The following is a 14,497-nucleotide window of genomic DNA, read 5'->3' as shown; positions in this document are numbered from 1 at the left end:
TTGAATGTCTAGCTCCACAGTACTTAAGTGACCTTCTGTCACGCTATAATCCATTGCGCTCACTACGATCGCAAAACTCTGGCCTGTTAACAAAACCGAGAATATCAAAATCCACAAAAGGAGGGAGATCATTTTCATATTTGGCTCCTAAACTATGGAATAGTCTTCCTAGCAGTGTTCGGAACTCAGACACACTCTCAGTTTAAGCCGAGACTAAAGACTTATCTATTTAGCTAGGCATACACCTAATTTATAGTTATGCTGCTTTAGTTAGGTCTGCCGGAACTGAAAACGCTTCTCTTATTCTTTAAACCTGCTTTAAAGTATCTATGCTAATTTTATGCTCTTTCTTTCCCTGTCTAAACCTCGGGATTATATCTCTGCCAGATCCATCTTTGGTCCTGCCTGACATCAGATTCCCACTGTGTCGCTGAGTGATGATGACCAACTGCAGCATGTGCTTCAGCATGACTTCACTTCAGCCTTCTAAGACGGACTTCACAGAGGATGAATTGATGCAAACTCAAAGACATGGGACGAAGCGGTGCCCAAAGGAAGAACTTTCCATAGTTGAGATCATGGTGTGCTGGGACATAGTCCTGCTGTTAGAGACCACTCAGGACACCATGGCAGTTAAAGTCTGTGAGTTGTCAACATTAACTTATATTGCTAGCTAGCTAATGTTGACATACAATATAAACGTAATATTCTAGATAACTAGATAACATGAATATTTGGTATGGCTTGTGAAGTGGGCGGGGTGTGTGACGTTTGCACCAGGGCAGTGTATTAAAGGCAGGTTTTAGGGCAACGCTGGAGGACATTTGACCCGATGGTGGGAATGCAGAGTAGAGATAGATGATATATCGGTTTTACCAATTAATTTGGTAAATACTTAAATATAGAGTATTGTAACAGAGCCGAGTCGCCGTCATTTTAAAATAAATATTCTGAGGGTCTTGTTTATAGTTAAAAATCTTGTGTTATGCACCAAATTTTTATTTTCTTCTGGTTATTATTGGAATTTTGGTTGCCCTTTCTTGCATAGTGTATATATATATATATATATATATATATATACACTGCCGTTCAAAAGTTTGGGGCCATATATATATATATATATATATATATATATATATATATATATATATATATATATATATATATATATATATATACACAGTGTTGGGGAGTAACGGAATACATGTAACGGGATTACGTATTTAAAATACAAAATATAAGTAACTATATTCCACTACAGTTACAATTTAAATCATTGGTAATTAGAATACAGTTACATTCAAAAAGTATTTTGATTACTGAAGAGATTACTTTGCATTTTATTGTCATTTGTTTCATTTAATATTTAGTTCTTTCAGATGGAAAACATTTATACATATAAATGATGTGATCCAAAGTGCATTTGAACAGCGGTGAAACACTTTCTTATGATGTGTTCCATTCATACGAGCAGACAGAGAAGAACGTCTGAAGTAAGTTTGGAGCAGAAGAAATAGAAATAAACCTTGTGTAAATTGTCAGCTTTACGCTAAGATAAAATGCTATTTCTAGCTATGGATCATAATTTCTTTTTTTCTAGTAAGACCTTTGATATTAGGGCAAAAATCATATTCTCATTTTTGTATTGTATTCCTGTAAAAATATCTAAAAATCCTTAAAACAAGATCAATTTGATTTATCTTGTTTTAGAAACAACACTGCATAAGATATTTAGGTTTTTCAGAGAATGTATTTTTAACATGTATTTTGTCTTACTGTACTGGCAGAGTTTTTATAGTCAAAACAAGTGAAAAAATCTACCAGTGCTGAAGAAGTAATCTAAAGTATTTAGAATACATTACTGACCTTGAGTAATCTAACGAAATACATTACAAATGACATTTTACAGCATGTATTCTAATATATATATATATATATATATATATATATATATATATATATATATATATATATATATATATATAAAAGATTACATTATATTGGGTTTTAAACTAACTGTTTATAATTGGCTGTATTTATTTGCTGTATAACTGTATTTATTTATTTGAAATTTATTTATTAATCTATTTAATTAAATTGTATTTGATTACAATTCTAAGTATTGTTTGAATGAATATTTCTTGTATATCTAACTCTTTTTTTTTTTTTTTTTTTTTTTTAATCATTTGCCAACTAAATTTACAATTAGTGTATGTATTTTGTACGTGTCATGTGCTTGTTGTCATAAATAAATAAAGGGGGAGGGGAAGTGATATTACTACATCCGGGCTCTTGTGACGCGCATGACAGCCGTTGTAAAACTCAAGACGACAGTAAATACCAAAGAGAAGCCAGTGAATAAATACACGCATCTGTCGAAAGAGCAGAGGAGTTATTCATGATTGAATAGTGCGCAGAGGTGCATACATGTACAAACACCATGTATCACACTCATTAAATGGTAAGTGCATCAAATTCGTTCATTATTGTCTGTTTGATAGCGTCGCCTCAGCTGTAGGCCTCAGTCACCTGTTACACCGATTCATACATGATTTATCCGCCTTAAGTGTTTATTTGAGCGTACAAATAAGGTGTAAAACTTCCAAGGGCTTTGTGTGAGTATACTTCTGGGATGTAGCAAACGAATAGCTTGCTTTATGTGGCTAACAGAGCTAGCAGTCTGTGACTGAACTGGACTTTATGTCTGTGTTTCAAAATCGAGTGAGCTCCCTATCGAGACAGCAACTCATTTGGCAGTCTGTGATGCGCTGGACTTTATGTCTGTGTTTCATAACCTTGTGGGTTTACTAGGTAGACATGATCTTTCTTCATTGGGCATACCCAGAGATGATGTCTAGGTAGACAGCTCATTAGGTGTTGAGAGAGTGTTAAGATCACACTTCAGCTCAAAATCAATAGGAAAAAATGGAGAAATATCATTTAGAACATGATTTCTGTTTATAGGACATATTAAAGACACTTAGCACATTTCACTCCATTAACGTTTCTGTGTGTTTTACTCTTTATTTTATATTGTTATTCTCATATTTTGTTGTCAGAGGTGATTTTCACTACTTAAGCAAATATAATAGGTTGTTCAAATATATATACTGTACATTCATAGGCTTTATAATATACATATTTATATATGTCATCCTAAAATAGGCTGCATTTTCTTTATGCGGAATATCATTTTAGATCTTATGTCTACTTTTTTGATTTTGGGGTGAAATATTTCTTGACAGGTTTCCTGATATCTGTATGTAATTCATTATTCATGTTTAAACAGTGCTTCCATATTCACCAGTCTTTTCCTACACTGATATACTGATGTTCTGACTCCTCTCTGGTGTGCAGGTGAAACACACTGAAATCCTCACGGTATCTTTCTTCCACCTGGAAGTTTCTTCACCACCTTGGCACTTAGCATATGATTTTACATGAAGAGGGGCGAGAAACCCGAAGGATACAGACAGATGCGACCCAAGACGTTCCCTGCGAGCAACTACAGTGGCAATAGTCAACAGATGTTACAGGAGATCCGAGAGAGCCTGCGGAACCTCTCACGGCCGTCGGACGGTCTCAAGGCTGACATGAGCACTGGGAAAAGCCTGCCGGATGATCCCAGACAACAAGGGCGCAGCACCAATCCCAAAAACCCCTACCACAAAGCCCTTCAGGAGATCCGCAGATCATTGCTGCCTTTCGCCAATGAACCGTCCTCCAGTGTGCACACTACAGACATCAACAAGCACATGCTGCAAGAGCTGCAAGATGCTGGTTTTGATGAGGTAATAAAGTTGGTTGAATTTGGTATTGATTCCAAAACAATTGCAAATGACCAGCAGAGCTTTTAGATTTTTCTTTTTGTCAGGTGATGTTTCTTCAGCACTTATATGTGCCACTGTAAACATGACTGTGGATCAGACCTCTGATTCATTTAAACGCCTCTGATTTGCCACTGCATTCACAACAAACGTGTCGGTGATTGGATACAGTGCATTAGTGCTACACAAAAACAGCAGTAGACCTTAATGGAAAAGTGTCATGATAAGTTAAAGGAATATTCCGGGTTCAATACAAGTTAATCTCAATCAACAGCATTTGTGTCATAATATTGATGACCACAGAAATTAATTTCGACTCGTTCCTCCTTTTCTTTAAAAAAGCACAAATCTGTGTTCCAGTGAGACACTTACAATGGAAGTCAATGGGGTCAATTTTTGGAGGGTTTAAAGACAGAAATGTGAAGCTTATAATTTTATAAAAGTACTTATATTAATTCTTCTGTTATAACTCTTGTATTATTTGAGCTGTAAAGTTTAAATCATCTTTTTAGGGTTTATGGCTAATAAAATCATGTTAACACACATATTGTTTACGTCTTGTGTCTATGCTTTTGAAACAGTGAGTATTTTAATGTTTACAGATTATTGACCCCATTGACTTCCATTGTAAGTGTCTCACTGGAACACACATTTGTGCTTTTATTAAAGAAAAGGAGGGAAAAGTCTAATTTAAATTGCAGCAGTCATAATTATAATCTTGATTATTGTTTTTGATTACTTGTGCAGCCCTACATGTGTGGATGTTTTTGTAGCTCTTTCTCTTCAATGCATCAAATGCATCTTTGTGCAAAGAATGTTCTCTACTGTCACTTAATCATTTTGCTTATTTGAAGAATGGCAGACATGGTATGTCACCAAACAAGCTCTGAGCTCAAGTGTCATATTCAAATGCACACTGAAACTGTGGACGTGATTAACATTTTCTTTCTTTTTTCAATAAGATTCATCTTTATTGAGAAAGAAATATTGTTGCATTTCTTGTGCAATTGTGGAATATATGTGTAAATTGCTAAAAAAAATTTGGTCTTGCTTTAAGGTATTTTTTTATTTATACTGAGAGTACAAGAACAATAGAAATAGAACATTTCTAAACAATATTCCACAAATGCATTTTGTGCATTGGCAACTTGTCATGTTTGTTTGTTTGTTTGTTTGTTTACTAACCAGCTGCGACCACATTAAGCTATGAGCAACAGGACATTTTATAGGTCGCTTGGTTTCTTTTTTGCAGCATCTCTTGTGGGTAGCTTTTAGAACAAAAGCGAAAAGCATTTCATGGACTTAGTTTGGATTCGTTACGCCACACAGCTCGCTTGTGATGTGGATGGTAAATACAGTCCAGACAAGCAACAGGAAAAAAACTTGAACATTCAGATTCTAATCAACAAGGCATAGATGCACTGTAAATGATGGACTGTGCCATGTAGAAGACAGCTTCATTTATAATGAGAGCAATCGTGAGAGTGCAGAACTTTGTGCGGCGCGTCATTGAACTCACGCTGAACTGCAGGACCCGATCAGTGTAAACCTGCGGTGAGAGACTGCTTCAGTCATCATAATCGGTGCTAATATTGTCATGTTGCTTGATTTATGTGTACAGTTTATTAAAAAAATTTAAAAACTGCTGAGTTTTGTCATGCTACTAAGTAGGCCAATGTGAAGTATATTTACTGATGTATAAAACAGCAATAAAGTGATTCAGCTCAACAGTTCTCAGCTTGTTTTGGATGTGTAGCCTACATAAAGAATATCATTCTCACTAGGTTTATTCATAGTTTTCATTTGACTAACATCTTTCATACATTAAATACAGCTCAAAGTGAATCACTGGTCAGAATATAAAAACATTAGGAAAAAGAGAGAATAAAAACAATAAGAAAACAAGAATGACAGTGAGCAAAAGCATAAAATGAATAAAAAAGAAGAAAAAATGTGAAAAAAAAACTGCATTCTTGTATCTGATATTAATATGCAGAGTCAACCATAGAAAAGCCCCTTTTAAGTTGATTTCTGCTAAAAGTGTAACATTTTGGCACTATTGAAACTAAAGCTGTAAAGTTAAATAGTCAATTTTATGGTAGTCTTAGGGTTTGCAGGGTTACATCGTCATGGCAACAAAGTTGTAAAATTGTCTATAACTTTCCACAGATGCGGTTAGTAAGTGATTTAATCGCAGTAAAATCATGTTAACACACATATTGTTTATGTCTTGTGATTATATTGTTGAAACAGTGAGTATTTTAATGTTTACAGATTATTGACCCCATTGACTTCCATTGTAAGTGTCTCACTGGAACACACATTTGTGCTTTTTTTTTTTTTTTTTTTAAATAAAGAAAAAAAGGAACAAGTCAAATTAATTTTGTGTTAATCAACATTGTCACAAATGCTGTCGACTGAGATTAATTTGTATTGAACCCGGAATATTAATTTAATCCATAATCATCATCTATGTGTTTGTATTTGCACAGGAGTTGGTGGTTCGTGCTCTGAAGCAGACTAACAGTCGTAGTGTGGAGGCAGCTGTAGAATACATCAGTAAAATGAACTTACAGGAGCCTGTGAGGGAGCAGATAACAGTCACTGCAGCACGTCCTGCAAACACCGGCATAAAGCAAACAGGTATGGGAGCCACCTCAGTCAAATCATATTCATTCATTTTAATAATGCAACTTTAAGTCTCAGCATTTCAGTTATTTGGTTTGGACATTCTGGGTGTTAGTTCACCCAAAAATGAAAATTCTCATTTTCCTGGCCTCCATGTTGTTCCAAACTTGCACAGCTTTCTTCTGTGGAACACAAAGGAGATGTTAGGCAGAATGTTAGTCTCAGTCACCTTTCACTATCAATGCATCTTTTTACCATACAATTAAAGTGAGGCTTTCATTCTGCCAAACATCTCCTTTGTGTTCCACACTTGTAAAAAAACAATACGGCTTTGGAACAACATCAGGCTGAGTAAATGTTGACAGAATTGTACTTTTTTGTTTTTTTTGTTTTTGTTTTTTTGTGTGAAATAACCTTTTAAACATTTGATAACATAACACTTGTTTTGTAAAGACATAGTGATGCAGCCTGGTCATCCAACAAGTCTCGGCCTCAGACGGCACGCCTGCATTGACTGCAGTGGCATAATAAACATTGTGTGATTAGGCCTGTCAAGATAATTACGTTAGAGTTATCGTACGATATATGCACATGACCTCGATATCGCCCATTGTGTTTACATGCGTGTTTTTTACATAAGAATGAATGTCACAACATTTTACCCAGTCGCGCTACTTCTCTCCTCTCGTCTTCTGTCTGAGGCGGGGCTCAGCTCCACACACACACTCACACATACAGAGCAGACAGCGACAGTTGAAGATAACATGTCAGGGTTCAACATTAACGCTTGTCCGGGACAAGTGGAAATTTTGAGCGGGCAAGTTAAAGAGAATTTTACTTGCCCAGCCGGACAAGTAGCCTAATTAAAATCTCAACAACGAATGTTAGTTCAATAACACGGGACTGCGGGGATTGAGCTCAGTTTTAATCATTCCCTCATGTTTCACTTTAAAAATTCAGGGAGTTCCCTCTATCGCGTTGCCCTCTCTCCCGCTCACCTTCACTCGTGGTGCAGTGTTCAGCAGCTTGTGAGTGCGATCAGTGCGTGTATCTACTGAACTTTAGATTTTACATATATAAACGGGTATACACCTGTCAATTGGACATGCGAATGGTGTTGTACCACATCTTTATAAGCGAGCGATGAGATAAAACTATTGCTCCTGTTTATAATCAACAAAGCTGTCTTCACAAGCGTGCAACGTCGGAGAGATCTAATTTTGTCTCGGCACATCGTGGCGCTCCCTCATAAAACAGCAAGAAAGGCAGAAATTGCAAAAACGCTTTGTGTAATAATACCGTCTGTAGATTGAAGAGAAATTATTAAAACAGACTTATGCACCCATTACATCTCTCATCTTTCTAGAGCTCCATCTAATGTATCCGAGGTATATTCTCTGCCATGTGAATCGGTCAGTTTGAATAAGTATATAACAATATACTTCATAATAATATTAACACTATAACATGAATAAATTAAACACAATGAAAACATCTATCTTTAATATGCATATCTGTTTTGAATATACAACATAACTGATTTAGCAGCGAGGTTCTCTCAGGATTTTATCTGTTCACATTTTCAATGCATTCTGTCAGTATTAAACAGCTGTTTTTAATGCAACTGGTGAGAATTGACTTGTACTCTCAGAGAGATGATTTACTCAGAAATGAAAATTGGGTAACACGTTACAAAAAGGTTCCATTTGGTAACATGAACTAACCATAAACACCACTTTTATATAATTTATTAATCTTGGTTAATGTTAATTCCAACATACAGTATATTAATACATTTTCATCCATTAAAATAAAAGTTGTACAGGTGCATCTCAATAAATTAGAATGTCATGGAAAAGTTCAGTAATTCAACTCAAATTGTGAAACTCGTGTATTAAATAAATTCAATGCACACAGACTGAAGTAGTTTAAGTCTTTGGTTCTTTTAATTGTGATGATTTTGGCTCACATTTAACAACAACCCACCAATTCACTATCTCAAAAAATTAGAATATGGTGACATGCCAATCAGCTAATCAACTCAAAACACCTGCAAAGGTTTCCTGAGCCTTCAAAATGGTCTCTCAGTTTGGTTCACTAGGCTACACAATCATGGGGAAGACTGCTGAGCTGACAGTTGTCCAGAAGACAATCATTGACACCCTTCACAAGGAGGGTAAGCCACAAACATTCATTGCCAAAGAAGCTGGCTGTTCACAGAGTGCTGTATCCAAGCATGTTAACAGAAAGTTGAGTGGAAGGAAAAAGTGTGGAAGAAAAAGATGCACAACCAACCGAGAGAACCGCAGCCTTATGATTGTCAAGCAAAATCGATTCAAGAATTTGGGTGAACTTCACAAGGAATGGACTGAGGCTGGGGTCAAGGCATCAAGAGCCACCACACACAGACATGTCAAGGAATTTGGCTACAGTTGTCGTATTCCTCTTGTTAAGCCACTCCTGAACCACAGACAACGTCAGAGGCGTCTTACCTGGGCTAAGGAGAAGAAGAACTGGACTGTTGCCCAGTGGTCCAAAGTCCTCTTTTCAGATGAGAGCAAGTTTTGTATTTCATTTGGAAACCAAGTTCCTAGAGTCTGGAGGAAGGGTGGAGAAGCTCATAGCCCAAGTTGCTTGAAGTCCAGTGTTAAGTTTCCACAGTCTGTGATGATTTGGGGTGCAATGTCATCTGCTGGTGTTGGTCCATTGTGTTTTTTGAAAACTAAAGTCACTGCACCCGTTTACCAAGAAATTTTGGACCACTTCATGCTTCCTTCTGCTGACCAGCTTTTTAAAGATGCTGATTTCATTTTCCAGCAGGATTTGGCACCTGCCCACACTGCCAAAAGCACCAAAAGTTGGTTAAATGACCATGGTGTTGGCATGCTTGACTGGCCAGCAAATTCACCAGACCTGAACCCCATAGAGAATCTATGGGGTATTGTCAAGAGGAAAATGAGAAACAAGAGACCAAAAAATGCAGCTGAGCTGAAGGCCACTGTCAAAGAAACCTGGGCTTCCATGCCACCTCAGCAGTGCCACAAACTGATCACCTCCATGCCACGCCGAATTGAGGCAGTAATTAAAGCAAAAGGAGCCCCTACCAAGTATTGAGTACATATACAGTAAATGAACATACTTTCCAGAAGGCCAACAATTCACTAAAAATGTTTTTTTTTATTGGTCTTATGATGTATTCTAATTTTTTGAGATAGTGAATTGGTGGGTTGTTGTTAAATGTGAGCCAAAATCATCACAATTAAAAGAACCAAAGACTTAAACTACTTCAGTCTGTGTGCATTGAATTTATTTAATACACGAGTTTCACAATTTGTGTTGAATTACTGAAATAAATGAACTTTTCCACGACATTCTAATTTATTGAGATGCACCTGTATATGTTAACATTAGTTCATGCACTGTGAACTAACAATGAACAATTGTATTTTTTTAGTAACTAACATGAACTAAGATTGATAAATGCTGTAAAATATTGTTCATTGTTAGTTCATGATAGCTAATGCATTATCTAATGTTAATGAACCTTATTGTTAAGTGTTACCAGAAAGTCTGTCATCATTACTCACCTTCATGTTGTTCCAAACCTGTCTGACTTTCTATCTTTTGTGGAACTCAAAAGGAGATGTTAGGGAGAATGTTAGTTTCAGTCTCAATCCACTTTTATTTTATGGAAATAAAAAGATGCAGTGAATAGTGACTGTGACTAACATTCTGCCAAAAATCTAATTTTGTGTTCCACAGAAGAGAGAAATTCATACAGACTTGAGGGTGAGTAATGATTTACCGTCTTTCTGCACTGTTTTCAGAGCTGGGAACGAAAACCACAGTTGGAGATGGAGAGGGGCCTTCCCGACTTAATTTTTGTTTTGACATTCCAATTCCAGTGTCTGAATATTCTTAAGAATTTATTGCTTTTTGAAAGTGTGTACCTGCATTATTATGCTGTTATATTATCATTATATCAGTGGCATAAAATGGTCTTAAAATGACAATAATATAGTTTATCGCAATTATTTCTGGGACAATATATCGTCCAACAAAAGTAGTTATCGTGACAGGCCTAGGCGTGATGTATATCTAATAACCCCACCTTTAAATGGCTCTTAATGACAAAACCGAATGTGATTGATCGCTTTACATGTCAGTCAGATGGCTCTTCCTGTCTAAGTGGGTGGTTCTTGGCCAGTTAAAGCTGCTATCCACGGTTTTCCTGAGCAACCACTGGGTGGCGCCATGATGATTCTAAAGTTTTCCATTTCTGGTCTGGTGATGCCAAGTAAAAATGGCCAAAATTAGTGATCCAGAGGAGAACAACCATTTAAGTGTTACTTGGAGAAAAAATGAATTTCAGGCTCAACTCAGCTCAATTTATTACTCAGAATAATTAATAATATCAACGTAACTTATCTCTGACCATCTCTTCATGTCATCTACACACTCAGGTGAGACACTGTCTATAAAAAAATGGTCATCTCAGCATTTTTTTTTTTTTGACAATTTTTACAAATGTGAAAACACTGGAGACTGGAAACTGAAAACAGTAGAATCATGGAACACTTGCACATTCAGAAAAAAGGTGGATAGAGCCCAGACCTTTTGTAGTTCAGTCAGAGCCAGGTCTGGCTATGCTAGCCTAGCCAACAACCTGCTTGTCAATTAGTGACGTTATCTAGGTATTTTTTTAGCTCTAATATTTTTTTAGTGGCAGTGCTATAAAGTGGGTGAATCAGACACACCTTCTCAGAGAGGGTTTTAGTGTGCTGAGAGTCTATAGCAGGGGTGTCAAACTCAGTTCCTGGAGGGCTGCAGCCCTGCAGAGTTTAGTTCCAGCCCTGCTCCAAAATGCCGCCTCCTAATCTTCAAGCACTCCGGAAGACCTTGATTAGCTGCTTCAGGTGCGTTTAATTAGGGTTGGAGCTAAACTCTGCTGGACTGTGGCCCTCCAGGAACCGAGTTTGACACCCCTGGTCTATAGTATCTAAAACATTCTCTGAGAAGTTGCATTTTTAAATTCCTCCCCTGCAATCTTTGTAAGAAATTGACCGGCTACAGCAATAAAATTTCAAACCAGTTACTACAGAATTTTAAATTATACAGGGCTTCCTTACCACCTGACTAGTTGATTAGTCATTCAGAAAACCCACCTATAACTTTCTTGGGCCCTTAATTCTAAATCAACAGTTTTAGAATGGCAACTTGAACGTGATAAAACAGTGTCAGTATTGATGTTCCCTGTCTAGGTCAATCTCAAATACAACAGCCAGTGTTGCGGCGGCTAAGCTGGAAGGGCTCTAAGGAATCTCTGGCCCAACAGCGACACAGTGCGCTGATGACTGACAGCATGATGTACCGTCCTAGTAGCCCTGGACCTCAAGGGGACCTCTCACGACCTGCAACCTTTCCTCAAAATCTTGCTGCTGCTGCTGCTAGCGGCCAGCGAGTGAACCCTCCCCTTCCACGGCAGGTGCAAAGCATCACCCCTCCACCCTCTTCGTGGGACTCCAACCCCTCAACAAAGCGGTATTCTGGGAACCTAGATTACCTGGTGCCCCGTATCTCCCCTGTGCCTCAAGGGCCCTGGCCCGATGGCTACATCAACCCTCCATCCCAAGCACAGCGAGCTCTCAGTCAAGTTCCTGTGGGTCGGCAGCCTATCATCATGCAAAACTCGGGGGGCAATAAGTTCCCCTTCTCTCCAGCCTGGCCTCAGAATGGCACCGTACAAGGTGAGTACATGGCCGTAAGTAGCAGCAGCAGTAGCCGTCAACCGCCACCGCCTCCGTATGCAATGCATCAGACTAACAGACAGAGCCCCACTGCCCAGCAGATGCAGTCCAGTGCTGCTGTACCCTCGAATGGAGCCAACCTTCCTCCGACCATGCTGGTGCCCAACCGCAACAGCCACAACCTTGACATGTACAACTTTGGAGCACTTCCCCAGGGCAGACCACCCATGCAGCAGTCTCAGACGTCCCCCGGGCACAGCAGCAATCAGGAGGCTCCTCCGTCGTGGCCTCACAATGTTCCGGGTCGCTCCAACTCCTTCACCAATGCCCAGTCCAGTGGGCGTCAGTGCCCGTCTGTGCCGAGTTCTCAGCCTTCCGCAACTACTGTCACCACCATCACACAGGCCCCCATCCTGCAGCCGGTAAAAAGCATGCGTGTGCAAAAGCCAGAGCTGCACACCGCCGTGGCCCCTTCGCACCCACCCTGGATGCAGCAGCCGGCCCCTCCCACCAGTGCCTTTAAAGAGCCGCCTGCTCCAACAGGGCCTGTGAGCCAGATTCCAGCTGCTGTGGAAGTCCCGAGCTACCAAGGCCCACCCCCTCCTTACCCTAAACACCTGCTACAGCAGCCTCCACCACCAGGGTATGACCCAAACCCTGCCCCTAAACCTAGCAGCAAAGAGGATGAGGGGGCGGACAATGACAACGACACTGACAGCACCTGCTCCAGCGAGCGTGCAGAGAGCTCGGAGGAACGTGAGAAGAAGCAGATTACGACTTCGCCCGTGCCAGTGCGACGTAACAAACGTGATGAGGAACGTAAGGGGGAGAGCAGAGTTCCCATGTACTCCCCGCAGGCCTTCAAGTTCTTCATGGAGCAACACGTGGAGAACATCCTGAAGAATCACCAACAGAGGATCCGGAGGAAGAAGCAGTTGGAGAGCGAGATGCAACGGGTTAGCATGTGTTTCTTCATTACTGCGTCCTCTCGCAATAATCTTGTTTTTTTGGTCTTCTACGGTTGTGTCTAGAAGGGAACCATTGGGCTTGGAATGTCTAGAGGAAAATAGCATTTGCTGCAACTAAGGTTATGGTTAGGTTGAGGGGTAGGTTTAGGTTTAGGGTTTCTAAGAAACTCCATATAAACACAAACAGAATCTTAATGTCATGTGTGACTCTCGCAATACTTACCCAAGCCTGACGGTTCCCTTTTAGTCACGTCCGTCCTCTACTCTGCTGTTTACCTCCTATTGATTCCAACTTTTTCTGTCTTTTTCCCATGATTCTGTCCTGCCCTCCTTTTTTCCCCTGTGTCTCTGTCTCTCTCTCTCTCTCTTCTGTATCATTCAGTTTGTGGATCTGCTCCGTGTTCTTCTCTCTTTCTTACAGCTGTTCTGATCAACTGGTTTCATAGTTTAAGGTTTCTTCTGGACTAGTCTTCACTCAAATGTGGTAAAGTCCTGTCAGTTGGACAGCATGTGTACTGTATAAATCAAATGTTGTCACAAGCTCTGTTCCAGAACCTAGTGAACTGCCTACCTGGACAGCATTGCAAGACATCAAAGGCATGCTTTTGACACAAGGTCCTATTCCTTTTTAGCTTAGCAACATGTTAACAGCAAACTCCATTCAAATAATATTTAGTCAAGTTTTCTGTGTACTTCAAGTGAGGTGCACTATTTGTATAGCAGTGAAATTTCTCACTAGGTTTTGGAACAGAACTATGGTCTCAATTGTTTCCTGCAGTTCTGATGTGACCTCACACTTAATTTTTATTATGAATTGAACTGGAAAAACGTCTCTGTTACATAACCTCGGTTCCCTGAGACGAAGGGAATGAGACATTGCGTAGTTACACATATGGGAGTGCCTTCATACACGACCTAGTTGAAACCTCTCTACAATAACGGCAATATTCTAACATTGGCTATGGTGTTTGAGCCCCGCCTGTTATGGCGCGAAACTGTCCGCTATAAAAACAGGTGCACAAACACTATTTCCTCAGAATTTCTGACCGAGAACAAGGAGCGCATCGCTCATGCCTCAAGAACTCTGAGCCTTCGTCTCAGGGAACCGAGGTTACGTATGTAACCGAGGCGTTCCCTTACGACTCGGTACACTTGACATTGCGTAGTTACGCATATGGGGAACAGAATCCCATCACGCCGCACTACACAACATAACTTCCCAGAGAGGAAACATGGTGGCGCAGTCTTGTGGGACGGCGACCGACATGAGCATGCCGCAGTGAGTGATCCTCGTGATGGCCAGGAGGAGAGCACTCATAATGAATAT

General features: G+C 39.5%; 1 protein-coding gene across 2 annotated transcripts in view; it reads left to right on the top strand.

The window, feature by feature from the left end:
• Positions 1–2,302: 2,302 nt before the first annotated feature.
• LOC127416153 (serine/threonine-protein kinase LATS1-like) overlaps positions 2,303–14,497 on the top strand; it is a 30,448-nt gene continuing 18,253 nt past the window's right edge. Inside the window, exons 1-5 of one of the 2 annotated variants that reach the window (XR_007893062.1) lie at positions 2,303–2,461; positions 3,358–3,791; positions 6,320–6,470; positions 11,717–13,158; positions 13,553–13,654. Coding sequence is in view for 1 of the 2 variants with exons in the window: in XM_051655324.1 (XP_051511284.1) it covers positions 3,441–3,791; positions 6,320–6,470; positions 11,717–13,158 (1,944 nt within the window). In the remaining variant the exon portion in view is untranslated. The remainder of the gene's footprint in view (positions 2,462–3,357; positions 3,792–6,319; positions 6,471–11,716; positions 13,159–13,552; positions 13,655–14,497) is intronic. The other variant, XM_051655324.1, reaches the window with a different exon arrangement.

The sequence above is a fragment of the Myxocyprinus asiaticus genome, chromosome 25 (genome assembly GCF_019703515.2).
Source record: "Myxocyprinus asiaticus isolate MX2 ecotype Aquarium Trade chromosome 25, UBuf_Myxa_2, whole genome shotgun sequence".
NCBI classification, from domain to species: Eukaryota; Metazoa; Chordata; class Actinopteri; order Cypriniformes; family Catostomidae; genus Myxocyprinus; species Myxocyprinus asiaticus.
The sequence above is the reverse complement of the archived record's forward strand: the minus strand, read 5'-3'. Positions and strand labels throughout refer to the sequence as shown.